This window comes from Dermacentor variabilis, chromosome 2 (genome assembly GCF_050947875.1).
Source record: "Dermacentor variabilis isolate Ectoservices chromosome 2, ASM5094787v1, whole genome shotgun sequence".
Taxonomy (NCBI): Eukaryota; Metazoa; Arthropoda; class Arachnida; order Ixodida; family Ixodidae; genus Dermacentor; species Dermacentor variabilis.
The window spans coordinates 47,327,722-47,353,899 of NC_134569.1; the positions used below are offsets into that span (position 1 = coordinate 47,327,722).

At 46.9% G+C, this 26,178-nt stretch overlaps 1 protein-coding gene across 2 annotated transcripts in view; it reads right to left on the bottom strand.

Annotated features, from left to right (window-relative positions):
- Nucleotides 1-26,178, bottom strand: part of Nckx30C (solute carrier family 24 member Nckx30C) — a 291,052-nt gene that overhangs the window by 16,277 nt on the left and 248,597 nt on the right. Inside the window, exon 4 of one of the 2 annotated variants that reach the window (XM_075680396.1) lies at nt 18,627-18,860. The exons of the other annotated variant lie outside the window; for it this stretch is intronic. Within the exon in view, the coding sequence (XP_075536511.1) occupies nt 18,627-18,860 (234 nt within the window). The remainder of the gene's footprint in view (nt 1-18,626; nt 18,861-26,178) is intronic. 2 annotated transcript variants of the gene reach the window in all.

Consider the following 26,178-nt stretch of genomic DNA (forward strand, 5'->3'; position numbering starts at 1 on the left):
TCGCCGTGTACTGTTTAACCGAGCGAGATTAAGCAAATAGTGTCTTGCGTGTGTCCGAACTCTGCTACATACACATATAGTTAAAAATTTACCGAAGGCTAGTGTCGTTTCAGGCATACATTGAGTGATTTTCAAGCTCAGACCCCGACATTTATTAATCCGTCTAATTTATCCAATTCATCAAAACGAAGAATGCCTACTTCTGCAAAGGTCATAATGCTCTTGTCACGTTTCTGGTCAACACCGTATGCAAAACACCGTATGCAAAACACCGTATGCAAAATGCCCGTGCAGCGGGACATGCCCGATGCCAGCAGCCACATGGCACGTGCGTAGTTGGTCGTAAAATCGTAGGGGATTGATTTATTCACTGAATGAGTGATCTGATTGAATTTGATTTGATTATTTGAGTGCGGGAGCATGTAGTGACGATAATATCCTGGAGACACCATCAAACTAAGTAGAGCGTGGTTGGCAACACTCCCTCCCCCCCCCCCCCCATCTCCCTCCGCGCTCCTTTATTTCCTTGTAGAAAAATTGTAACGACACCGGAGTGGCCACTGTTACCAGTTTCTACAAATTGTAGGGCGCTGAGCTCTGCCTGGATGATGAGGCTTAAACTTCTCCAACTCGTGACACAATTCACTGTTCTGTTTACTCTGGCCTCCTAACAACACGCCGCAGTAGAAGAGGCCCTTTACTCAGAGGTGGCATCGTCGCAACATCCGACGGCATCCCCATCCACTGTTATATACGAATGTGGATCATGTTTATGAAACTGATCGCGCAATTTATACTCTTCATGGACCTCTTCATACTCAGCACCCCCCCCCCCTTTTTTTTTTCACTTTGTGAAGTTTAGGAAAGTTCACAGGGGCCCAGAATCACAGCCATGCGCAGAATAGTCACGCAAATAAGATTCAAACAAGATGAACTGGAAATAAAATTTCTAGTTTCACGCGCACCCACCCAAACATATCTACACGTAAATTGATTTCTGAATGTACCCTTCGTAGTGCTACTGATAACGCGCGCAAAATAGCTAACATAAGCAGTCACAATGTGAGAAATACGGGCTATCTGTCCATTTAATAATTTTATTTCTCGAGTCTAGCTCTTTTCGCAGGCATCGTGTTTCTGAGCCGAAATTTGTAAGCTCTAATACTGTAAGATCTAATGCGAGTTATTCGAGTAAGCCGAGAGTATATACAGCTAAATGGATGGTTGTTTACCACGCGGAATTTTTTACCCAGAAGTACTAAACGAAAAGCTAAAAAAAAAAAAAAAAGAAAACATCCGCGTGTCACGCAATCCTTGACCGTCACCCTTGAATTACAGTCGAAGCGGACTGAGTGAACCCGACTGAAGGGCAACCCTTCTGAATGGAGCGCTCGCATCAATATGCCCTTGACGAACAGTGCTGCGTCGTTTAAACAAGCAGAGATAGAAGGCAGAGATAAATCGCTGTAGCCGCGACAACAGCGTTCCCCCTTTTCGTCCGGCTCCCCACTCCTATACAACCCAAGCCATACAACCACGGGTTCGTTCACTCCGCTCCATTATGAGCAAGCTGTAAACAGATCGGTAAAGTCCTCTTTTTTTTTCTTTTTCTCTCAAATTGTTTAGCTTGTTTATTGATCAGCCCCATTTACAGACGCGCCCGCACGAAGAGGTGGAAACCGCGGTCAGCGGACGTTGTTATTGGTAAACGAGAGAAAAGAAGGGAAAAAAGAAAAAGAGTAATGAAAGAAACCAGACTAAAGCTCGCGTCTTGGCAAATGCCTATGGCCACCGTGCTCCCGCGCCCTCCTTGACTAAAGAGCAGTCGCGACTGGTTAGGAAACACCGAACTTTAATGCGCGCTAACACTGGGAGGGGCCGGAGTCGGAGGAGAGAAAGGAATTCGTAAAGACGCTTCGTTGCCCACAGTTTTGCGTGCCCGAGCGCGCGGGCGGGTTAAGCAAGAGCAGCGCCTGAAGTCTCGGACGCGTCATCTGTCAGGCCCTCGTGGAGCAATAAGACCTTGACAAACTAGCGTATACTAGCCCAGCAGACGACATTCTGTCGTGTTCGTGTTTTGGCGGGCTTCTCGCGCGCGCGAACGATTTCACGTATTTCGCAGCTGAAGTACGCATTTTTCAGCAGGATGAGACATATCCTCTGCCGCGTAAAATTTGTGGTTTTGTTTATATACGTACTCCAATAAGCTTTGAAAGACCGTTACATAAGACATTATAGTACAGTTGACAGGGTTTTTCCTCTCGAGATATTCATTGAGGGTTGCGAAAGATAGCGTAAAGGAGGAAAGTGGAACATTGTCAACTACATAGACTTCTTTAGAGCTAAACTAAACCCGCCCAAAAAATTACAAGCATTCTTTTTTCTTTTTCCGCTATCCTCGCAGTGCACATCACGCGGCCGGGGTTCAAACCGGCAGCCCTAGCTGTACTCAGCGCCTGAAGGCCACAGCTGATAAGCCACAGAGATGGACTGATAGCGGACTTGACAAAGCATTCGTACTTTCTTGTCCACCTCCGTTGTGAAATTCTACGATAACGCGTGCCTGCGGAAGCATACGAAGCATTGCGTGCATGCTATAGACAATGGAAAAACGAGTTCGGGTGCATTTACAAAAGATGGCGAAGAGCGCTACATTTGGGAAGCACGTTTTGATTATCGACATGTCGACTCAAAATTCTCCCGCGCGCGAAAGAAGTGCGCGTGGAAGTAAAACGAAATAACGTAAAACTCGTGATTACAGCGAACATGTTTTTGGCGTACTAGCGACGCATCTCCGACGTATTTTCGGCTTATGTGTGACGTATTCTAGTCGTAATTCGGACCCACCTATTTCCGATGTATTTCTGGCGTACTTCAGATGTATCCTCAGCGTGCCGTCGCTCTTCGTCTAGGCGTCCATTCTATGCCGCATGATTACCACATATAGTTATCGTAATCTAAATGTCTACGAAGAGAGACATCTGCGCCTGCCCTTAACCACCCGTAATGCACTTTGGCTGAGACTGCAGTGGGGTTGTCGTTCGGCGTGAAATGAGTACACAGATTAAAGACGACTCCAAGCCGAAAATACGCCGGAAACGTGTTCCGCGACGTTGCTGCTTAAAAGGAGAAAGCGTTGAGGTATTACTTTTTTATTTCATGCACATTATCTCAGCGTCGTTATACTTGAGCGCATAGCATAAATCGTCTATTATACATTGTTAGTTAAACACATAATAAATTAGTTGTGACCTGGAACTGTTACAGTCGACGCGAGAAGTTGGTTCCACGTACACCTTCGCATTGCACTGCGAGAGTGCAAAAAAAAAAAAAAAGAAGTATGAGTTGCGCACAAGTGGAATGCTGAATTTGTGAGGATGATGTAGTCATTGTAAAATGCGATCGGGAGGAGAGACTGCTTACGACGCCGCATGGCTATATGAGGATGTTGGCCAGTGATGTCGTATTGGGACGAGGTGTAGCGCAACACCAGGTTTCGTGTCTGACGTTCCTTCTTGTGCCGTTGTCCTGGTGTAGTGCTGTACACTTCATCCCTATTCAAAACCACCACGCTTACCGTGGTGGTAATAGATAGTGAGAAAGTTTTCTAAACAAAATATCTTACGGCGAGATGAGATAAATGTTAGACTGGGTTTTATTGAAGTTACGCATGCGTGGCGGCGGTAATTAGAGAGTATGAAATGAACAGTTCTTATTGTTACTATTTCGAACGGGTCGATCAGGTTCGCACGAGATGTATCCCTTAAAGATGCAGCATGTTGCCACTTAAGTTTCATTCGCAGACTCGATAATTCGCTGTATAATTCGCTATCGCTGCGCAGGTTTGTTTTCCCGTCTGTGTCTGCGCGATCGAGAGCACGCTCGCGCTAACTCATGAATCGTGAGCGCCCGTCGTTCTTTTCCGGAAAGACGGGCCCTTCTTGTCAGTTTATATAGGCGTGGTCATAGATGATTCTGGCGCGTTATAGTATTTGCTTGGTCGCAAACGCTGCGCACGTTGACTCAGGTATAAACAGCGTGCGTGCGAAATTGGTGTCATTCGATTCCAAGACCGACGACCGTGGAGGCCGCAATCGTCACCGCCGAGTTCTTTTTTTCTTTCTTCTTTTTCAACTTTCTTTGAGTGTACAAGCAGTCCAAGTTCGGGCACCTAGAGTTCAGCAACTTTAGAGCTCTGTCTGCCCTCTTGACTAGACGTCTGCGCATCGTCGTAGCTACGTGACAATATCCGAGTGTAAGTATGTCTGATTTATTAGCTTGAACGTTGCGACATCTATTCGATAGTTATGTCGTACCGAGGTAGACCGGCTATAGCGAGCAGACGGTGACGGAACGTTGCCCCGAGGAACTCCACAAGTAACAAAAGCGAGGTTTTCTTGTCACGAGGCCAACGTGTATACCTCGTTAGCCTGCTTCTCTTTCTCTCTGCGTATGTGTGCTATTTCTATACGTTAATGTGATTAGCGATGCGATCGTTTACTACGTTTGACTGCAGCAAGCGTTCAGGGACTCGTGTCTCACTAGAGGCACGGGCGGGGTGCAGCAGACCTGTTAGGTGCGCTCGCTACACTTACAAGCCACCCCGTTTTTTCGGCACCCAGATCACGTCTTCGAAGGCGAGCCATTCGGCGGCTGGGTTAATCGATTGTTAATCGACCTGATATGGCATGGTGATTAAGGCAGGACTTTCCGGTAAGCGGTTTTCTTTTTCATCTTGTCCTATCGTTCCGCACTATGTCGTCTTTGTTTTTTCTTTGTGTCTTCTTGTGCACAGCCTCAGGTCACGCTTAGTTAGCGGACCTCGGCCATCAGCGCAAAGCGCCACCCTTGACGTGCCAGGTGAACTCAGAAACGTGCACAAACTTCAGAAAGCGCGCAACGATCCCAACGAAGTGAAAGGAGTGACTTATACTGTCGCGTACGAAAGTTCGGTGGAAAACTTTCTCGGGAGGGAAGAAGATTTAATCTCAATGGTCGGCCTTTGGCAGTGTGTTCTAGCCAACTACTAGCCAGTGCTGGCGTAAGGTGGTGAGAGAGTATGGAGAAAGAGAGGTAATAGTGTTCACTGCAGCTTTATTAGAGCAACTGCAATCACAAGGATGAAAAGCTTGATGTACCCTCTTCGAGGCTAACGCCGAGTTTCCTTTCTCTTATTTTTTTTTTCTCTTTTTCGTGGAAAATCCACAGAGCCCTTAGCGACCTCACGAGCAAGATATATGGAATATTACTGGAATCTCAATCTTAGCGGTTGTCGGACAACGTGGCGTCTAAGAATCGAGAAATAGAGGCAAACGTATTTGCCTGACGTTGTACCCGGTTTTTGTGAACACTCGTAAAATGGAAGGCATGAAGAATCAGCAACACGCCGTTTCAAATTCCCTTTTCTCGCACCCAGCAGGCGGTTATATGATCATCGTCATGTCATTCTGTTCTCGGCGATGCAGCTTGCGCACGCTATAGTGCTACGGCGGTGCGCCGAAGTGTCTGCATGCCGTTTCGCTCTGCGGCGTCTACCCACACACACGCACAAACATTCAGCAACATTGCAAGTCACACGTACATGAAGCGAAAGACACACATCTCGATGATCACGGCGGTGCTTGCAAATCCTTGTAAATTTGTTATAATTGTAATTGAATTTCACGTGTTGAAGCGTGCTTGTAAAAAAAAAAAACAGCCGCCTAAGCACCTATTATTCGTGCGGTCGACATCAGCCAACGCCACTTTGTGACTCTGGGCATGTTCAGTATTGATGTCAACAGAAAAAAAAAAAACTTTGTACGGTAGTAGAGCGGGTGCCCATGTTTGTGGAAGCACTTCGGGCAGCTTTTGTTTATGGTTGTCGCCCTAGCGCACGAAAAACCAAAACTTTTTTCCCGCGGGCGCATATGTTAAGCCACGAATGAAAATCAACCTGCTGCAGGCTCGTAGAAGGTGGACAGCGCCCGGCATCCTTGATCAAGCGCATCACTTAAGGCGCCGTGCCAACGCCTCCTAGACAGCACAAAGCCTGTGTGCTTTGATCTTTCCCGACTGCCATATGATCTAATGGGAGTGCTCCCAAGTAACGTCGCCGTTTGTTACGATGTCGCCGATTTTGTTACGCAGGGCTTAGCAAAGGGCTTAGCGCGGCGTCACAAAGCAGAGTTGGCAGTGCATGGATAACTCGAGCGTTTCGTCTGGCGCGCGACAGTTCGATGCAAACGCACCGGCAAAATGAGCCATTTGGATGGCCCTTCGTGGCAGCTAGTTGCACGCCACCAGCGAACTAAAGATAAACGGGGTGACGACAGCTTCTTAAGCAAGAGTAACAGCATAACAGCACGCTTTGTTCGCGCGAAGATGGCGAAACGCTTTTATTTTCTTTCAAAACGCGTAACAGCGGGACGCTGGACGAGGGCATAAACCGATGAACGTGCGCTGTTATTCAACTGGAAATCTTTATTACGAATACAAGCTAGAAATATGTGCGTGTTGCAGAATGAAAACAAAGAAACTAACAGGAACATTGGCACTCTTACATTTTGAATAATACCGCGACCAACTAGGGGCCCAATATTTCACACGACTAAGCTTCGTTTCGTGTCGTGTGAAGAGGCGCCTTCTCTGGCCGGTAATCAGGGCTGTGAGTAAACGAAATGATACGTCTTTTCCAGGACGTTGCTTCGCGAATGTTAGACCCGGGCGACCTGCCTTGTTTACCAAATACCGAAGGAGGTCGGTAGTGCTTACAACCGCGGCCTCGATGTCTTCATTCACCTTTGCTTTTCGCGCCGTATAAGGTTATGCGCCTCTATTATGCTTGTGCCCGTACATTATGGTGCGACGACCGACGCCGGTCCGGTGGCGACGCTCATCCCGGACTGTATATATGAACACTCGGTCGCGCGCGCGGCTACCAGGAAAGTCACTCAGTGCGAGCTTGTTTGCTCACCAACGGCGTTGTTTATGCTGATGCGTATCGACCAAGGCAACGGAGAGCGGGTGACGGCGCGACGCGGCTGGGTCCATCGCCCGAAGAAGCCGCACGTTCGGATGGGGCAAAAGGGCGCGTCGTTATACGCCCCGACGATGCTCGCGCGGTTCGTTTATAGGGCGCCATATACGAAAACGACGACGCTTTCGGTCACTCGATACACTTTGGCATTTCACGACGGAAGGGCTTCCAGTTAAGCTCGGTCAGGCTGACACTGAGATATCGACGGGGGCCGCTTGGATGAGCCAGAGGAAGCTGTGGGCGTAAGAGCCCATAGGCGTCCTCGGGTCTTTCGTCTCGTATACGATATTCCCGCACGCTTAACGTTACGTGCGTATAAAAGGAAGAAGATGGGAGGCTCGAGTTCACAGAGCGTATAGTTTGTCAGAGCTGTTTATCAGTGACCGGCCGCTTTCTCTTTTATTGCGTCCTCTACATCCCGAATCGCCGACGCCTGTCTTTACGAACAGCTTTGACGTATAAACGACCTCGTGAGTGCGGGCAGTGTTTCGGCCTGTAGCCACGACGGAGCTCTTGGTCACGACAAACCTGGCTTATAGTGGCAGTCATGATTTTCCGTGGTAAACCGATAGGAAGAGCAACAATACGCTCCCGTCGGGTCGGCTGAGTCAACGTTTACGATAGCTCCGCCCAGCTACATGACAACCTCATTGCTCAGGTGATGTTACAGCGAGCGAGAATTCGGAGCTCGTAGCCACAAAATGTTTATATTCTCCGCTTGTCGCCATTTGAGCGTAATACGATGGACACAATGGCGTGCCAAGACCGGCAATGAAAACGAGGGACAACTTAACGCTCGAGATACTAGGTGAGAGGGACGTTGCAGCTGTAGACGCAAGAAGCTCTAAAACATCATGCTGTAAATAAATGAATAAATAAATAACTAAATAAATAAATAAATAGATAAATAAATAAATAAATAAAATAATTTCCCGCATGGCTGCGGCACTGTCCGATCCGTCAACGCTTGCGCGGAACCTCGAACGTGGTAAGCTTGCGATAGCGCAGCCCCGAGCAAGCCGTACCGTTCGCATCCTCGAATAGAAAGCCAGCCGCTGCTCGTTTGAAGGACATTTTCTCGCTGGCTGTCGGTGTTCTGTTCGTGCTCCACGTGCCCACTGCGCCACCGCCACTGCCGGCGAGACGGCCGTTCTACATGTTTTCTGTCTTTGTCCTTTTCCACGCGTATCTTTCCGCATCTACCAAAGGCAGCCATTCACTGACGTGTTCGAGCATGTCCTTCAAAAGGTGAAGCTGATTCGCCAGAACGTAAATAAAGAGAGAAAGGAAAAAGGAGCAACATAAAATGAAGCACAGGGAGAGCGTTCGAGGAAGACGAGAAGGAAGCTACGATAAGCACAAGGCCGAGACGAAGAAGGAGCAAGTGTACAGAGAGGAAGAGTTGGGAAGCACTCCACTTCCGGTTGGCCCGGCATCAGGCCGCCTTCCGATCACTCCCCCGCTCTCCCTTTTCTGCAAACAAGTGTGTGCACATGAGCGTGCATTACTATTGAAATCCGATCTGCCTCGCGCTGACGCCTTGTCTTTCTCCCTTTTATAGATGTTTTCTATTCCTGTTTAGAACATTGACTGCACATTTCGTTATGGAGCAAAGGAAAAGCAACTTTTCTGTAGTGGAGAGGTGGTGTGACAGAAGTTTACATTTTCTCCTTCGTGACAATGGAAGTAACGCGGCCGGAAAGTAAAAGAGAAGAAGAAAAGAAGGAAGCTGGTACGGATAAGAAAGTGAGAGTTGGAAGGAGAGCTACTTCCCTCAAATCCATCCGAGGTCTCCTTCTACTATGTGAGAAATCGATTGAAATGGGAGGCGAGAACGAAAGCGTAGATGTTCGAAGGCAAACAGACGAAAGACGAAAAAAAAAAAGGAGTTGGCTGAGAATGAGAGCAGACGACGTGGGAAGACCGAAGCACAGAAGGGAACAAGATGGAAGTGAAAAGGTGGTTAGGAGACAGTAAAAAAAGAAGAAATAAGAATGAGGGGAATAATAGCAAAGAGAGAAGTCGGGTGGACAACGCCGGACGAGACAGCTAAATAGCCCCGAACGACGTCGTCCTTTCTCGCACGTCACAGCGCCTTTGCACGTGCGAATCGCGCACGTCTCTCGCGGCAGCTGTCTGCGGCAGCTGCTGGTTCATAACGGATCGCGCCTATAGGCTAGACGTGTCTCTGGGGGCAGTGACGTCGAACATGCACGCACGCGCGCGGCTGACATGTGTGCAAGCGCTGGAGAGAAATATATTAGAGGATCCTGGGCGTGAGGGTTTTGTTACGAAGGACGAAAGAGAGATGTATAAATGACGGGACTAGTATAGAGTAAGGCGAAGGGGATAAGAACGCTGTACAAGAACACGACGAAGCACGTCTGCCTGTAGTCGCAGATAGCAGAGTGATGAGGGAGACGGGAGAATGTCGTTCGTAAAGGCGGGAGCGTACCACGCCGCTGTTCGCCAATGTTTGTATGGCGAGGCAACGAAGGCGGAAAATTCCGAACGTGCGAGTACGTATGTGTATCCGGCACCGCAGACAGGAACATTTTAGCTAGCAATCAAAGGAAGTCGATCGAATAAAAAGAAACAGAAGAAGTAAGAAACTTCGCTATGTGGTCCTTAAATATGCGACGAATGCAGCTCCGAAGATGCCAATATCGTGTTTCAGTCCAGAAAAGAACGTTAAACTTTGGAAATGGCCTCCCGCATACTTATTTGGCGACTTTCTCGCAAGAAAGAAAGAACAAAAATGAAATTCCGAACGAGGCCTCGGAAATACTGAACACTGCGCCTCGGAAATTTTCTGTCCAATGTATAATAGATGCGAGAGTGAGTGAAAAGAGAAGTTCGCTATTTCTCGAAGTTCTTAGGCGAATAGGAGAGATGGCGAAAGCTCAATAAAACGTTATTGACGTAATGCCTTCGGGACTGGAATGACAGCGAATTTTCTTAAGCAGGATTGCAAAAGCATTTTACAAGACCTAGAGTAATACAACCACTGGACAGCAGTGTGGCCCCACTCTCCTGCTTCCAACTTTCTTCTTACCATTACCTGTAAACTTCGCGCTGGGCTTCATCGATGTCCGTTGCCTTCCTGCCCCGTCACTTTTTTCTTCTGAATCTAACTTTCGCAATCTTTGAGCGCGTTTTCTTTTTCGTCACGGAAAGAGAGGCTGGGCATTCCTTTCCTTCTTTACATTAGAAACCGTGCTGCAACGTCACATGCTCATTTTGGTGTGTTTTAAAGGTTGTTCAAAGATTCCGTCTGTCAGGTTGGGACATATAAGAAAACGCTGCAACTTTTCTTTTTTTTTTTCAAGAAGAAGAAAGAAAGCGTCTAAAATAGGCGCAACCATACGGGACCACAATCTTTTTCTTCTACTTAATTCTCTGGCCTGTGGGTGTTTGATTTTGTTATACAACTCGTAAGTTCGGCAATCGCTAAAAACTGGAAATACGCACGGTGTAGGAAAGGGAGGTTCCATATCTGAGGCAATACGAACTAAGCCTATTCCGTTGCAAATACTGGAGCGTTAATAGGAGACCTCTTACGGAAAGAAGATTGTCGGTCCGTAAGCTACTCATTGCATCATTTGGTGCTGTATAGTGTTAGTACGTTAATTTTGTAGCTAAGTTAATATGTATACGGTTGTGTTTCTTGTATCTTACTTTTCTTTTAGAGAGCGTTGAGAGTTGCACACATGTTATATTGAGTAGAATAGTCGGCTTCTCTTGAATAAATCTAGCATGGTCATAAACGTCAAACGACATTGACACTTTGTAGTCGCAGCCTTGTTAAGATAACACACTTCAATTGTTTTTAATGTATGTGAATTAAAGTTGTTCTTCTTAAGCTCGTTTGCAAGGCGTGTTGCATGTTGCGCCTATTAATATTTACTGATAACCAGAAACTGGCGAGTTAAGGTGTCTCTGGGCTGAACTTGCACTGAGCTAATATTACAGCATGTAGAAAGTAGATAATCATAATCGTCGTCGTTGTATGCTGCTGCTGCTGGTTGTTGTTCTTATTCACCGCTTCGCAGGTTCTCCTAATACCATTTTTGATTATTTTACATGCCAGCCTCCTTACGTTTTTTTAGCGTTGTTACGTTTTTTAACGTTAAAACCTAATGGATTTTGCCGCCTAAGTTTTAGAATTTAAATCATAATTTCATCCGGACTTTTTCCAGTATGTGCCTTGTTAAATATGTCGGTGATTTTTGAGCAGCAGCACTTCCCGTTAGTTTCTTTCTTGTTTTGTTTCAGAGGCTGAGTGAGGCCTGACTCATTCCGACAAAACAACTTATCTATGACGATGTAGGTTTGTGAATGTATACGAAGCCAGAAGGGTGACGTAAAGAATAATGATTGCACTGCCTATTAACAACGGAGCTGTCAAGTCTTCGCCGTCCGTTGTCCTGTGCCAGGCAGGGGGCAGAGCGCGCGCTAGGGGAGGGGGGCAGGAGAGGGGTATACGAGCAGGTGTTTCGCCGGCGCGCGTCCTTTCGCCCCATGGATTCCACTCGGCACGAGTGAAATGTCGCACAAATTCTGAAATCCGAGAGCGAGAAGCGCCAACGGAGGGAAGCCGCTACCGCAGAGGATCGACAACAAGAAGTGCAAGCCAAACGCCGGTGGAGGTAAGCCAACTCCCCCTTTCAACAAAAAGCAACCCAAGCCAAGCGCCAGCAGAGGTAAGCTAACCCCCAACTTCGAGAGTAGGAGGCCGAGCAGAGACGTTGACGCTGAAAGATTCCTCCCACGGAGGGTGTCGATGGACGGTTCATGAATTAATTCCTCGACCGTGAGTGCGGCCACAGCTGCGAGGTGTGTGATAGACTGTGGTTTCATCACAACCTCACGCAACTGAAGAGTGTGCGCAATCAGGAACCGAAGCTCGAATCTAGCAAAACGACGACAACGAGACGAAAGGCTTCTACGAAAATCGCGCAAAACACGAGTTCAAGCTTGAAAAAAACGACCACCAGCTTCGCTGTTTGGACGGCTTTCACTGCGTGGAACTGACCTAACGTTTTTATTTCCACCCTGGCACGGGTGCCCTACTGGCGACGTGCGCAGACACCGGCGCCAGATTTCTCCCTAGCGTTGTTATTTTGAAGCTCCATCAGGCCAGGGCTTTGATAACTTTCTGCTGCGCATGCGCACTCGTCGCGCACGCCTCGTTTCGAAGGAAGCGAGCACCTTCGCGAAACTTGTTTTATCTAGGGACCTTACGCGATACGAAACCGTGGCGCCCGCCGCCGGAATCGAAAAGTCGGTGGCGTCTGACAAATGGCTCGACGCCACGCGTTTAAATTACCTCCGCCCGTGCGCTGGCGAGCGTACAGTCCAGCCCACGCTGGCTGGCTTTGCGAGAGGAGGCGGCGGAGTTGCAGAGCATCGCTCCTTTGTCGCGGCTCTGACTTTCTTTCTCGTTCCTCTCCTTTTCCCTCCATGTGACATCCGGTCGCTGTTTCCTCACTCCCTCTGGGAAGGCAGCAAAATTGATCCGAGCGAGCGTAATTTAAACTGTATGACATTTCGGGGATGTAGTCCCTTTCGCGTTCTTTTCATCCTCCCACGCTGTCCGTGGTGTTTCTTTTCAGTCTTGCCTCTTCAAGCGGGCGAAGCCGAATAATACCCTGTATTCCGCGCGCAGAGCCGGGCAACAGTCGATTACTTCAAATTCTCTTCCTACAGCGCAAGACGCTCTACAGGCTACATTTCACTTTTCCCTCTATTCTACTTTTTTTTTTTTACCTCTCTCGAACTCGCACGCAGAGAGAATTAAATTTCGGAGTGGAGGCGCATACCAACCTCCATCAAGATCGCTTCCGTTCTCCGCGTAATAAGCTTGTGCAGAACTCAATTACATTTTTCTCCTTATATTTCCTTGGCAGCTAATTTTCAGTGTATGGCTCGGTCTACTTGTGAACATGTGGTGGAGCGCCTCTAATTAGACGACTGTGCTCCTATGGAGGGACTTTTTTGTTTATGAAGGTATCGGTTTCGCACTAACTCATCCAGGAAGCCACGCACAGCGCACAAAAAAATAAAAGCGCCATACTAACGTTTTTTACTTTGAAAGGCACGTGAGTTTTATATTGTTACGTTTTCTACGGTTTGCGCGGCAGACATATCGAACGCTCATAGTCTACCGCACTTCGTGGTGATACATACCGCTGACTAGGTTTGCAGGTTGTGTTTTGTGGTGAAACGTCGTATTAAAAATCTCGTGGGCATAGCGCAATATACACCATGGCACATAACACACACGGATGTCCACACACGTGGCGTTAGTGTCATCTTTATTTCCGAGACTAAAGAACCACATATACCAATCACGAGGTGCGTTGCATAAATAGTTGCCCGAGCATGTTGACAATAAAATTTGCGAGACAGAAATAAAAATATTAACTTGGTTCACAGTGTTATTTATATCATGGCATGCGCGTGCATTCTAAGCTCTTTATTTAGTAGTGCAAGAGATGGTTTGCTGACGCATGCATCGCCATACGTCGCTGTGTGTTGTGCTTCAATGCTTAACAAAATCGACACATTCCTTCTCCCGCCCAGCATCAATGTACCTTAACTTCTTGTTTTCTGTATTGTTCTTGTCTCCTGGTGTCCGTTGCGTTACGAGGGAGCTTTGTGGTGTCAGGTATATGTTGGGCTGCGACGGCTGAAGCCACTGCAACAGCTCAAACACTGTTGGTTTTGTCATTTTCGTTGTGCTTGAGTCTCTTTGTCGCGGCTGCGTTCTTATCGCCTTCTCCATATTTAACTACCTTGCAAGCGACACGGCGCAAAAGACCCAACGGACAGCTGAACTCACCACAATTTTTGTTTACAGTTGTTTTCTAGCTTTCTCAAAATCCTTCATAATAAAAAAGCGACGGCCTAAGCCAATGAGCTTTCATAATTTCGAGTGTCCTCGCAAAGTGCTTCGTTTCAATAGTTCGGTTACCTCCTACACGCAGTGACACCGTTTTACTCAACCGTCGCGTTGTTTTGGGCACGCCTTACATTCATTCGCCTTTACTGTTTCGACAAGCTTGAGACTTATTTCTGCCTCACTGTGCATGCATGCGTTCGTTCGATCCCGCAGAACCTCCCGGACTATCCATTTGTCGCAACGCCACCCAGCTACTGCTTTCTGAAAGCGAACGGCTTTCAGCCGCACAGACCGCTCGCATCAAACGCTGTCTTGCGAATTTTTTTCCGGGTGCATTAACATTCGTAGAGAACCAATTATTTAATTATTTATGGGGGCTGCCCTAATAACTCCTTAGCTGCAAGCACAAGCTCTTCCAATATACAGAAGAATAAAAAAAGGTGTGTGGCCGGACGAGCTTGTTATTCAAGTAAGACACAGCGCACCGGCAGAATAAATGTGAAGACCTAACGGAAGCGAACTAAACTAAAAGTGAATTAAACTGACAGAAGAAACAGACCCAAGTGCATGTGTCTGTTTATTTTGCCAATCCTCTGGTCGTCCGTGCGCTGTGTTTCACAATCCAATATGCAAACTACAATTCAAAGGGACAACGTGAAGCGTGCTTCTCCTTACTAAGAGTCTCTATGTGGCAAAGCCTGATTCACCGCAAAGCAAGTTGACGTATATCAAGCCAGCCATCCGCGGAATGGGAAAGAACATTCCTACCAAGACGCGCTGTAAAAAGTAAAATGTAAAAATTTATAGTCCACACATTGTAGATCTTTATCAAAAAGTATTCGGCTGGTCAATGTTGCGCTAGGTACAAACCGCGTACCGCCAAAGAAATTGATGAACACGTCGCTCAAGAACATCACACACACACACACACACACACACACACACACACACACACACACACACACACACACACACACACACACACACACACACACACACACACACACACACACACACACACACACACACACACACACACACACACACACACATATATATATAGCTTTATCACACACACACACACACGCACACACACACACACATATATATATGTGTGTGTGTGTGTGTGTGTGTGTGTGTGTGTGTGTGTGTGTGTGTGTGTGTGTGTGTGATAAAGCTGATAGCAGATGTCGCGGCACAACAAATAATACACACTAACTTAAGCGAAAATATGTGTGTTTCTTAAACGACGTCACTTGCTTTCTTTGCCGCGCCCTTTTCCTTAAGAAGCCTTTCGGTGTTCTCCACAATTTTCTTTTCTCAGGTGCACACTTCCATCGCTCGTGGTAAAAACTAGGGCGAGGAACAACGGCACGCTTCTTTCGAACCGTGGTCCGCCTCGAGGCAGGAACTGCAACCGTCATTCTTGAGACGTTTCCCCATTTGTTCTACCCAGAGTACAAAACAGAAAGGGGCTATCCTCATTCATTTTGTTTTCAGGGATATAGAAGCAAACATTACCGACTCTTACTAATCTTTCCACGACAACGTGAGTGCTCCGCAGAACCGCACTTATTCAAGCCGTCCGAGTAAGGCATGACCAATGGGTTCCCTAAAAAGAAGCCTGACGTGTTTGCTCAAAAAACAAGAAGGGCTTTCGCGACATGGCTGTAACGCAATCGCGAATGCGAAGAAGTGTTGTTTCCGCTATCTTTATTCTTTTTTTTTTACGGTTCGATGGAAGGGTGTGGGCAGGAGAAGGAAAAAGAAGTAGTGGTAAAAAGAAAAACATTTTGTTTAAGAAGATTATCGGTCTAATCGGTTCAATATAGCTTAACGCGGAATTAATTCCCTTTCTGACGCAAAGTGATGCTTTATAATCCGCTAGAGCCTAAGATGATGTAATTGCATGCAAAATATACTGTGATGCTCTTCGTGCTGAACCGTACTCTAAGAAGGAAGGAATTAGCGCTGGCAACTCGTTTTGAAATATCTACCGCTTCTCTTGCATCTAAGGGCAGTTTAGCGAGTTCTCGTATCTCTCGATGGGGTACTTTTCTTTTTTGTTATTTTGAGAGAAGCAGGGTGAATGCGCTTCATCTGAAGTGTAAGCTCACAAGAACTACCTGAAAGCGACGTTAAACCGTGAACGCACTTCTTAACTCGCCAAAAGGACTCGTCAAGCGATTCCTTTCTTTTTATTTTTTCAGAGTGCCCGCGCGTAACGTACGCTTTAAAAATTTTGAAATCCACTGGGGATTCGCTCGTCTCTAAAGAATGGTCGTTGTTTATTGCGTGCGTACTTTCTTTCTTTAACGTTCCGCGCATGCTGTTTGCCAATATTGATGTGCCACGCTGATAGGCGCATGCCGTTTTTGACCTAACGGTATCAGGCACGCATCGTTAAATAAGGGAAATACACGCATTATAGATTACGGTTAGAATTTCTGGAAAATAAAAGCCCTAAAGGGCGGAACTTTCTTTTTTGGCGTACTTTCAAACAGAACTAGCAGCTTAGGAAGGTGAATGTAAGAAATGCCAGAAAGTGCAATCCATCTCCGCGCGTGTTTATGCCGAACAGATTACTTGACAGACAAGACAATTGACGAGAGAGACGATTGACGCGCTACCGCGAATAGGAGAGGATGTAGTTGAAAAAACAGCGGGTACCACGTTAACAGAGGCTATCCGCGCTGTGCAATAAATAGTCTAGCCTGCTTGCGCTCTCTTCCGTCGTCGCCGTTTATTGGGCGTGCTTTCTGGCGTGAGCAAGCGGCTTGCCTCGGCTACGTGTTGCTAAATATATGTGACAACACGTCCGTGTGGAAGCCGAGTCGATGGCCTTTGTAGCGTCTCGTTAATAATGAGCGCATTTTTCTGTGCCCGTTTCTGCAAGTTACGAAAATACGTCATAATTGCAGGCTCGGCACGTGGAGCGTGGCATGGGCTATTATTATTATTATTATTATTATTATTATTATTATTATTATTATTATTATTATTATTATTATTATTATTATTATTATTATTATTATTTTGTACGAACTTTACACGTCGCCTATAACGTAAGCAAAGGTGTCGGAAAATGACGCAGTGTGGCTCCTACCACACTTTGTGGCGCTCCATATCTCCTTAGCTTCTTCCATCTCGATATTTCGATTCCCTACTTCCCGAAGAAGAGGCCGGAGTTGCGCATATCCCCTTCTTTTCCTTTCGGTCAACTTGTATGTTTGTTTGCAAAGCGAACTGGGCTAACAGGCGGAGCAACATCGGCGCACTTCTATCATGCCCCTCGATATCAGCGCCTCCTTAATGGTTTAATCGCGTTTCATTCGTTTATCGCTTAGCCTCGATTAGCACGAGCGTTACGTGGCTCAATTTCGCCAAATCAAGCTGCACATAAAGCCGCCGTAGGCTTCGCAGTGCGATTTGCTGCAGGTCGGCCGCCTCCACGGACCCGATTAAGTTATTGTTACCGTCGTGTGAATCTAAACTTAAGGCAGAAACTGTACCGGATGCGTGCCCGTCATGGTCCCGGAGTAGAAAGCTCAAGGCGTTGAAGACACGGTGCATAGCCGGGTTTGGGAAATACGACAAAATTGCGTTACAGTTACTTCCCGCTCAAAACTAAAAACCGAAAGAGCTGCAAAAAAAAGCACCGTCGCTGGGATCGGTAGCAGTTTTAGTCACGAGGAAATTATTTTCGATTTTTTTAATAGACACTAGCAATCAGATCACTTAGATTCAGTGTTTGCCATGACGAGAGGAGAAGAAGATGGGAACAATAGCGAGGCCGTTAAATATATGTTGCACGCTGGAAAGAGCAGAAAGCGTTAGTGTATCGGTATGAGAAAATAAGTGAGAGCGAAATAAAGGAAGTAAGAAATGAACAAGGAAACAAAAAATGTAGGGAACTTAAAGGCGCAGTTGGTTGGCTACCCCTAGTGAGGTGGTGAAATCTGTACGATGATAAACTGGAAGAAAAATTGGTGTTCGAAACAAAAGCTCGTAGAGGCATGTCACTACAGCGTGACTCGCTCGTGCAAAAGGGACGCAAAAACGTTAACGAGGTGATGATAAGTCATCCGATAGCATCTGATACGGCTGCAAAAGTATGGTTTTTGAGAGCATTCGTCTTTCTTTTTCTACGCACTTGTCGTCCTCGGGATTTAGTTTTCAAATGGTACCTAAAATACCAGGTATCCAATTCTTGCCACCTGACTTCGTTCGTTATCTATGCTTCTTAAGCATGGTCTTTTGTCATCGACATAAAATTTTATTGACTGATTGACTCACTTATTCTCGATCAATTTATTGATCGATGATAGGACTTATTTTTATAACTGTATTGTATTTGGCCAAACTAGTCGTTGCAAAACCATTTTTGCAAACACCTTATACGAGCACAGTTTGCTTGTTCTCCGTCAAGTAGCTCTCGGAACGAATACATGCGGAACAGACAAAGCGCTTCCAGCATGATCAACTAGCACTTGGTCTTCATTTGAGCGTTTGAGAGCTGCCGTGATCAGTTGGGCGCACGAACAATGCAAAGAAGCGCACTCGCGAAGCAAGGAACTTGTCTATATACCGCTGACTAGTATCTTCTTGCCAAGAGAAAAAAAAGAAAGGCTTTAAGTACGCAGGTCTCGGGGACGTGTCGGAGAAGCGGTTTTCGGGGGCGGGTTGGGGGTTGGCGTGACCTACCGGTGGGGGGGACGGGGGCTGATACACACTGTCGTCGTCCTCGACGCCGTTGTCTGGCTCTAGCGCGCTGTCTGGCGCCGGGGGCGCTAAGGGCCCATCCCCGGCCGCCACGGCTGCGGAGAGGGGCGGCAGCGCCTGGCCCTCCTCGCCCGGCGCCGAACCCTCCAGCACCACCGACTGCATCCGCCGCAGGGCGCGCAGCTCCGACGCCGCTGACTGCTTCCTCTTGACCGCCTTTTTTTTTTTTTTAAATTTGCGTGGTTTCGTGTTTTTGGTTCGAGTTAATATTGCGATTAATCGATCGGTGAATTTGTTGATGCACGAGAACGTATTAGGACCGGTTTACAGTTTGGTCCGTTTCGAGTGTGGCGGAGGTATAGTTGCAGTTTTCGTGCGTGTTGGTTGGCGGTTTTGTTTTGGGGAGAAAAGAGAGGGGGAGAGAGAGGAGGAAGGAAAGAAGGAGGAGAGGGGTCGCCCAGTTTAGAATGCGAACACATTAGTGTTGATGCACAGAAACGCCTGTGAGCCGTCTTACCAACTCCTATGTAGACTAAAACTCAGGGTAAAAAGTTGCTTAGTCAAACGACGAAGAAACAATAAGGATTCGCTAGCTCCTGCGGTATAGGACGCGCACATGCGCTAACGTCCATTCTCCCAATGCAGTAAAATAACAAGCGGGTGTGCCAAATATATCGTAGGTCTATATGGCCTGGATACAATGACGAGGCTAATTTATTGTGATAGATTGTTCCTGTTGCTCATAGCGACGTGGCGTTATCGGCCCGCGTAGCAGTTAAGTCGCGACTCTCGGCATTTGCGGCCGTATGTAGGCGCCAGCCTTTTAGCCTACCAGTTTAGTGATAGGACACGGGATAAGAACGTGGCTCTCAGTGCGCCTCACTACTGTGCCATACTAGAATAGCGTCGAAAAAATCTAAAGGTAAAAGCAAAGCTGTTGTTTTCGGCGTATTACTCATTCTCTGAGAGGAATAAGGATCTCTTTAATGATAGATTTTTGCGTAACATTTAACGCTACTGGTAGCAGGTTCATTCTAAACTGACTTAACTCCGATAACGTTGCCACTTTTCATGTTTTCGTTGGTTCTAGCTCTTGAAAGCATAAATGACCGGGCATAAGTGACTGGACAAAATACTACATCATAAATGTGCTTGAGCTTAAGGAGTAATGTTTAGCGAAGCAAAATTTTTGCCTCAGTTGATATGAGGAGTATTAATCGCTCATCCATGGCCATCGTTCTTTCAATATTAAGATTATACGTAGTGTGCACAGGACTAAAAGAATAAAATACAACTCTCGCAAAACGTCTCGATCGTAAAACAATTTAAGCTTCGCAAGCAACGAAGGATGATAAGGAAAACAAATTCTGGTGAGTGCAAAATAAATCTTTCTGGAAATTTATACAACAGTAATGAACTTTATAAACTGTGCAAACAGGCGTGAAATCTACATGCTTGTAGTTTGAACTGAAATAAACTTTATGTCACTCTTCCATAGTCTTTTGAGCTACAACATGAGCTAAGTCGAAAGACAGAAGAAACAAAAGTTAGGTGTGAATAAGGATCAGCTGCTACTGTTCTTCCAGAGTGACTGAATGTAGCTGCACAATATCTTAAAGCAAATATCTCAGCTGCATTAGGATTGAGACAGTAAAACGAAAAAAATAAAACACAATGAGTATAATAAAAAGATCAATACTAGAAAATGAAGTACGTGCGGGCCGGCGTCTAAGCAACAGCCTCCACTTCAGTTCTACAGCGTCTGACAGCTTATGAGATTTGTCACCTAAACTGCGTGAGTATGAAAATGGTTTCCAGAGTATCTGACGCGGACAACTTAAGAGATGACCTCTTTTTCCCACTGCTTCTTAGCAGCCTTTCTTGTATCGCGTAACAAACTTCGAAGTCTTAACTACTTTGGAACCAAGATGGCGGAAGCTAAAGGACAGTGCATTACGGGGACCGTCCAGTGACTGTAAAAGGACACTCGTAAACGTACAGTCGGCCAAAAGTTAAACGTGATCACTGCGGCGTGCGGCAATTCGTAGAATATGCATCACTACGTGAATCTGCGGCGAGGTGTCATCACGTAATTAAGCCTGGTGGCATTCGGCATCCATGTGACTTTGCAGTGCAACATGGATCACGCCGTTCATTCCTCCAAAGGCTGCTTAAACAATGAGCGGACAAGCGTAGAGTCTGAAGCAACTAGCTTCCGGTTTCTTATCACGTTTCATCTTTCGGCCAACAGTACAGAATCGCGCTTATTGCAGCTTATGAAATCGCGTCTGAAATCGGACGACAAGCTTCTCGCAACAGACGTTCGGCGCTGAATAGAGGAGTTGTGGTTAGGGGGTCAACGTTCGTACGCGAAAATTACAGAAACGAAGGGAACGTTGTCACCATGTTTCCGTGCCTTGTCCACGACGTTTTCGACCGCATTCTTGAACTTGTAACGTATTGGTGATGGCCCGCTACGAGGGTCATAACATTACTGCTGACGATTCTTTTCTTGTTATGCGAAGGATGACCAATCGTACTGAAGTCGTGGGTATCGCGCACGCACCTTTAGACGAGGAAAATGCCGTAGGAGCATTTCCCGCAGTTTGGGCTTACGAGCGAAAAGCCGTAAGTACATCCTTTCGTATAATGAACCAAGTGAACATATCTTGCAAAATCGAGAGGCACAAGCTGTTTTGAACCATGGCGTCACGCAGGGAGGCGATAAATCACGAATTTTCGTGAGGCACGTGGCCTATACCTAGCACGCTCAGGCTTCTTCTAAAATTTGATTTTCACTGGTAACATCGCGGGCACCTTAGTTGACGTCACAGTTGAGGCATGCTAGCGTTTTGTTACGTAGGAGGTTTTGGCTAAGCGAGGTTTCATATGTCTATGGGCGCGATAGAAACATTGCTGAAGGAAGAAGTCATAGGATCTCCGATTCACGTCGCCTTGTGAAGCGCGATATCTGCTTGTGACTTGATGAGCTCCAATTTCGCGGTCTGCGCCTGATGCTCTTCATATAAGCAATTTTTCGCGCTCCCCAAATTTTCGATAAGCCGAATTGAAATCCAACGCATAAAAATAGTTTCCAAGACAGTACGGCGTCTATGGCTGCGACAGCGCTGATTAAGATGCGTGGTTCATCCATCAGCAGTCCTTATGTTGTGGTCATGCCCTCTAAAGAACATATGCTGAACAGCCGGCAGCCTTGTTTACTCCTGGGCAACTTGAAATTTCAAATATGAAAATTAGCACAATTTAATGGTGAACAATAACATTCACTCTACCATTCATGGCCACTAAAGCTGCCTGCCAGACACTAGCGCATCGAAGCCACCTGACTCAGTCGCATGTGATTGGGTGCCGTTTTCACCAGTTTATTCATGTCTTATCCGAATGACAAATGGCATCGTGAATGATACCTGTGATTTCGACGAATCTACAGAGTGTGCTATCTGTGTGTGTCCAAATTCCTTCGGCGCCCTTAGACGTGGGATCGCCAACGTGTCTCTGCTTGAAGCTCACGCTCGACACCACGGAGTTGAACACTGCGCTGCCCCTCAAGCGAAGACGACGCCGAGCCTAAATAACCGTCCTCGTACATGCATACGACAAGGAATTGCTTGATATACACGCCTTCGTTATAGCGCAGTCGAGTAGGCGGCTAGAACGCCTGGCTAAGAACTTTCATTTAGGAATCATGATGGGCTCTCACAGAAATGCTGTGACCATTTCGTCAAGTGGAAGGCCGGGTAACAGGCGCAGTTGCAGGCGAAAAAACAGCACCCTGTCGACTACGTCTGTGCGTTGCACTGACCAATGCATACTCATTCTTTATCGGAATGGCCGAAGCGCAGAATGCAATGCCTTCGATGGCGACAAAGCTGCAGAAAACTATCCGTGCTACACCGGCCGTCCCTCGAAATTGAAAGGCTTGCCATCCCCACCGTTGGCACCAGCTAGTTGGAAGACTCTTCAAGTTGAACAATAGAAATATTTCCTCGCATATCACAGCTGCAGAAGCCCACAAAATTGCTGCTGCGATTGCTGAAGGCACCCGGACTGAGTGACCGTCCGTGATAAAGCACTGAATATATTCATTAGGTCGGTGACACGAACACTGGAGTTTTTCTCCTTTTGATATTTTCCGGCCCATTACCACGGTACATTGTACCGAACCGGCATCAGCCCTAATTAACCTCCTTGTATATTTTACCTCTGCTTCTGAGTCAAGGTGTGGCATCAACCTTCACTTTCCTGAGTCGAGGTGGGGACATACCTCAAGGACGTTAGTCCACTGCACGTATCTTCCATAGGTCTCTATACGCATTCTAGGATGTTCCTGCATGCACTCGACACCACAAGTCTAAGTCGGTTAGCCAATATTACGTTCAGAGAGATTGGTTAGAGCTAATTTGGTCTCACTTGGCATCTATACCGTAGCAGAGCTGCGACGGCCGCGCTACGGTGACTGGAAACAACTGAAATGCGCAGCCGCCTCCGAATTTGTGGTGCGTGTGTGCGCGCGCATTCACAACTCTATCGTTTTGTCCTCTCTCCTCATTATTTCGTCTCCTATTTTTTTCCTCTCCCAAGATGTAGTGTAACAAACCACGCGCGTACCTGGTTAACCTCCTTGCTTTTCTTTCAGCCTTCCTATCTTCCTCCACACTATTGCGCCCGATGCTGATTACTGGCGGGGGCCGAAACATCGGGACGAGCTCAGAAGCACAAGCTCCAGAGAATTCCGAAGTGCGGCACTGGCTTCGTAAGCAGTACGAAAGGAAGATACGAAGCTTACGGCGCTGAGAGCGCCCAAGCGCCGCCCGCATCGATTTTGACTGTAATTAGATGACTTCCATCCCTGCTTCTACGTTTTATTTTACCTCTCAAAGAAAGAAGATAAAATAAAAAGAAAAGGAACGCGTCCTCAAACCCAAGTGAGAGTCTGAGTCGGCCGTCTGAGAAGCGAGTTGAGAGGGCGAAACGACCGCGCGACGGTTAAAGTGCGCAGAAGAATAAAAATAACAAAGATATGGGACCGTGGAAACGGGAAAAGGAGTGCGGCCAAGTATGGATTCCGAGCTCAAGCAGCCTCGGGAAAGCGACGGCGGCGGCGGAGGGCACAGAAAGAACTGCGTCTTGGACGGCAGCCCAAGTGCCTCCTTCCAAACTTCACGCTGCCACGGACGCCCGAACTTTTATCCTCTCTTTGCCGTTTGCTTCTTCGCTGCGACTTTCTTTCCCCGAGACTCAGACACGCTAGCTTGCCCCCGTGTTGGTGTTCTTGAAACTCTTTCTTTATCCCGCCTAGCGATCTCTCTCTCTCTCTCTCTTCCTGACTTCTAGCGCGGGTTTCGACATTAATTTCCTCCGGCTAGATGGCAATTTATTTCTCTTCACGATGCTCCCCGACTCCCCGCCCTTTACTTTTTCGCACGTGCCCCGTGTAGAGGAAAGACCAAAGGAAAAAAAAAAAGAAAACAGAGAACGCGCTTGCTTGTAGTAAAAACGCACTTGCTGCGCTAGTTATACCCCACTTTTTTGCGGCGTGCGGGCGTTGATTACGCTGCATTCGCCGTTCGGTGCCGGCGCTTCTATTATATATGCACTCCACGTGCAGCGCGTATGCCGTTTGTCGCGGCGAAATTCCATCTCTTCTTGCTTTGCCGCTACGTCGCGACCTGTCGGCTCCTCATCTCGCCTTGTTGATATAACCTTCCCATTTCGACCTTTCATTTTGTTTCATTTTTCTTGGACAGCATATACGGGATCGCCAACGCATCCATGCTCGAGACATCAGTCCGCAAGTGGAAGCCTTTATTTCGCCCTTCCAAAACGCCGACTGTAATCAAAGAGCCTTTCTGTGTGATCGGTTGTGACACTTATTAAACTAGAAATTTTGCTTACTGCCTACTCGTACAGGGTGCGACGGAATCCATGCAATCGGCCCTCGCGTCGTTCATGCCTCTTCTCAAAGCCTATTTGTTGTAGTAGTATAGCAATGGTAGTAAGAAAGAGACCGATAAGAAAAAAAGAAAGGAGCAGTAGCAGCCTTTCAAAGCCCTTCTGCGACAAGTGGGGAAGAACGCCAGAGAAAAAGCGCCAGGAAAATGGGCTGGCGCATTAAACGACCACAGCCGAATCGGCGCCACGGTCGCAGTCTTTGTTGTCGGGTGTAGGGGTTTTCTCGATTATGCGACGAGCAACAGCAGCAGCACTTTGCCGAGTTGCCCCAGACGATCAGTTACAGAAGAGAGGACGCAAACGGTCACTGCAACGCTAGCTAACAAAACGCGAAAAGTTGAAAGTGGTATGGGAAAGTTGCGTAATTGGACTCTATTTCAACACGGAGAATAGCGGATCCCGCCCATTCATATCAAACAAGAAACGAGAATCCGCTCCCATTCGAAATCGCACGGAAGCAAGCCGGCGCTGGTGGAAACGCGTTCGCTGTGTCATTCTTCTTCGGAAGCCGCCTTTGTTAGAAAGATGAAAAAAAAAATTCCTAGTTTTGCGAGTGTGTTTGCGTGCATTACGTGTTCGTTGTCGAGGGCTGGCATGTCTTCGTTTCGGATAAAGTTGTATGCATATACATCCTTATAATCTGTGGCCGCGTGTCTCAACTCCGTACGTGCGTGCGTGTCGTTTCACGAAAGACATCACAATGGAGGACGCCTTGAGAACCTCGCTATGTACCTTAAATAACAAGTGCTAATATACAGTTTCCTTTAGGGCAATACGTTTGTACAGAGGACACGTGACTGATAATGAAGCTAACGCATATTGCAACATTTTTTTTTCATATTTGTCAGGGAGAAAATGTCCGACGTGAGGCGTCATTCGGACTGCGATCCACGGAAGAAAATTGTCACTGTTCTTGTGTTTCATGCCTCAGTTGAAATAAACGGCGACACTAGATGAGTATACTACTTCTGAAGGTGAACCGTAGTGTACATTCGTTTGTGTTCTACTCTTTTGTTTCGAGCGTTTCGTCATAGTTCGCCCTGTGACAAAGAGTAAGAATCCACGCGTGAAAGCAACATCTCATTTAACTTAATCTAAAAAGTGAAATTAAATCGTGCAGTTTTACGTGCCAAAGCCGCGATATTGACACGTGTACCTGTTTATCTTTCATATCGTGAGCGCATTTCACCGTCTAACAAATGTCTTCTTTCAGTGCAGGACGCGCCTGGAAGTTTCTGGAATGTTATCGATATCGAATGATATCGATGGTTCCAGCCTGCTGTCTGTGGTCACCGAACCTTGTGTAATCATATTTGCATATGTGCGTGACGCGAATAGTGTAGTAGTTTCTGGAAAACACGCAAAAGTTGAGGCGCTTGACCCGCTGATCAGATTTAATTGGACGATAGCCGACTGTATTCGCCGCAATCGTAGCGTTTTGAGTGTAACTTGCTTTTGTGGACACAGTCACGCCCAATAATTAGTTAGTTCAGTTATTCACGGTTTTGATGCTGCTTTTCTCCGTCACTGCTACGTGACAGTATGATTGTGAGGCACGCCG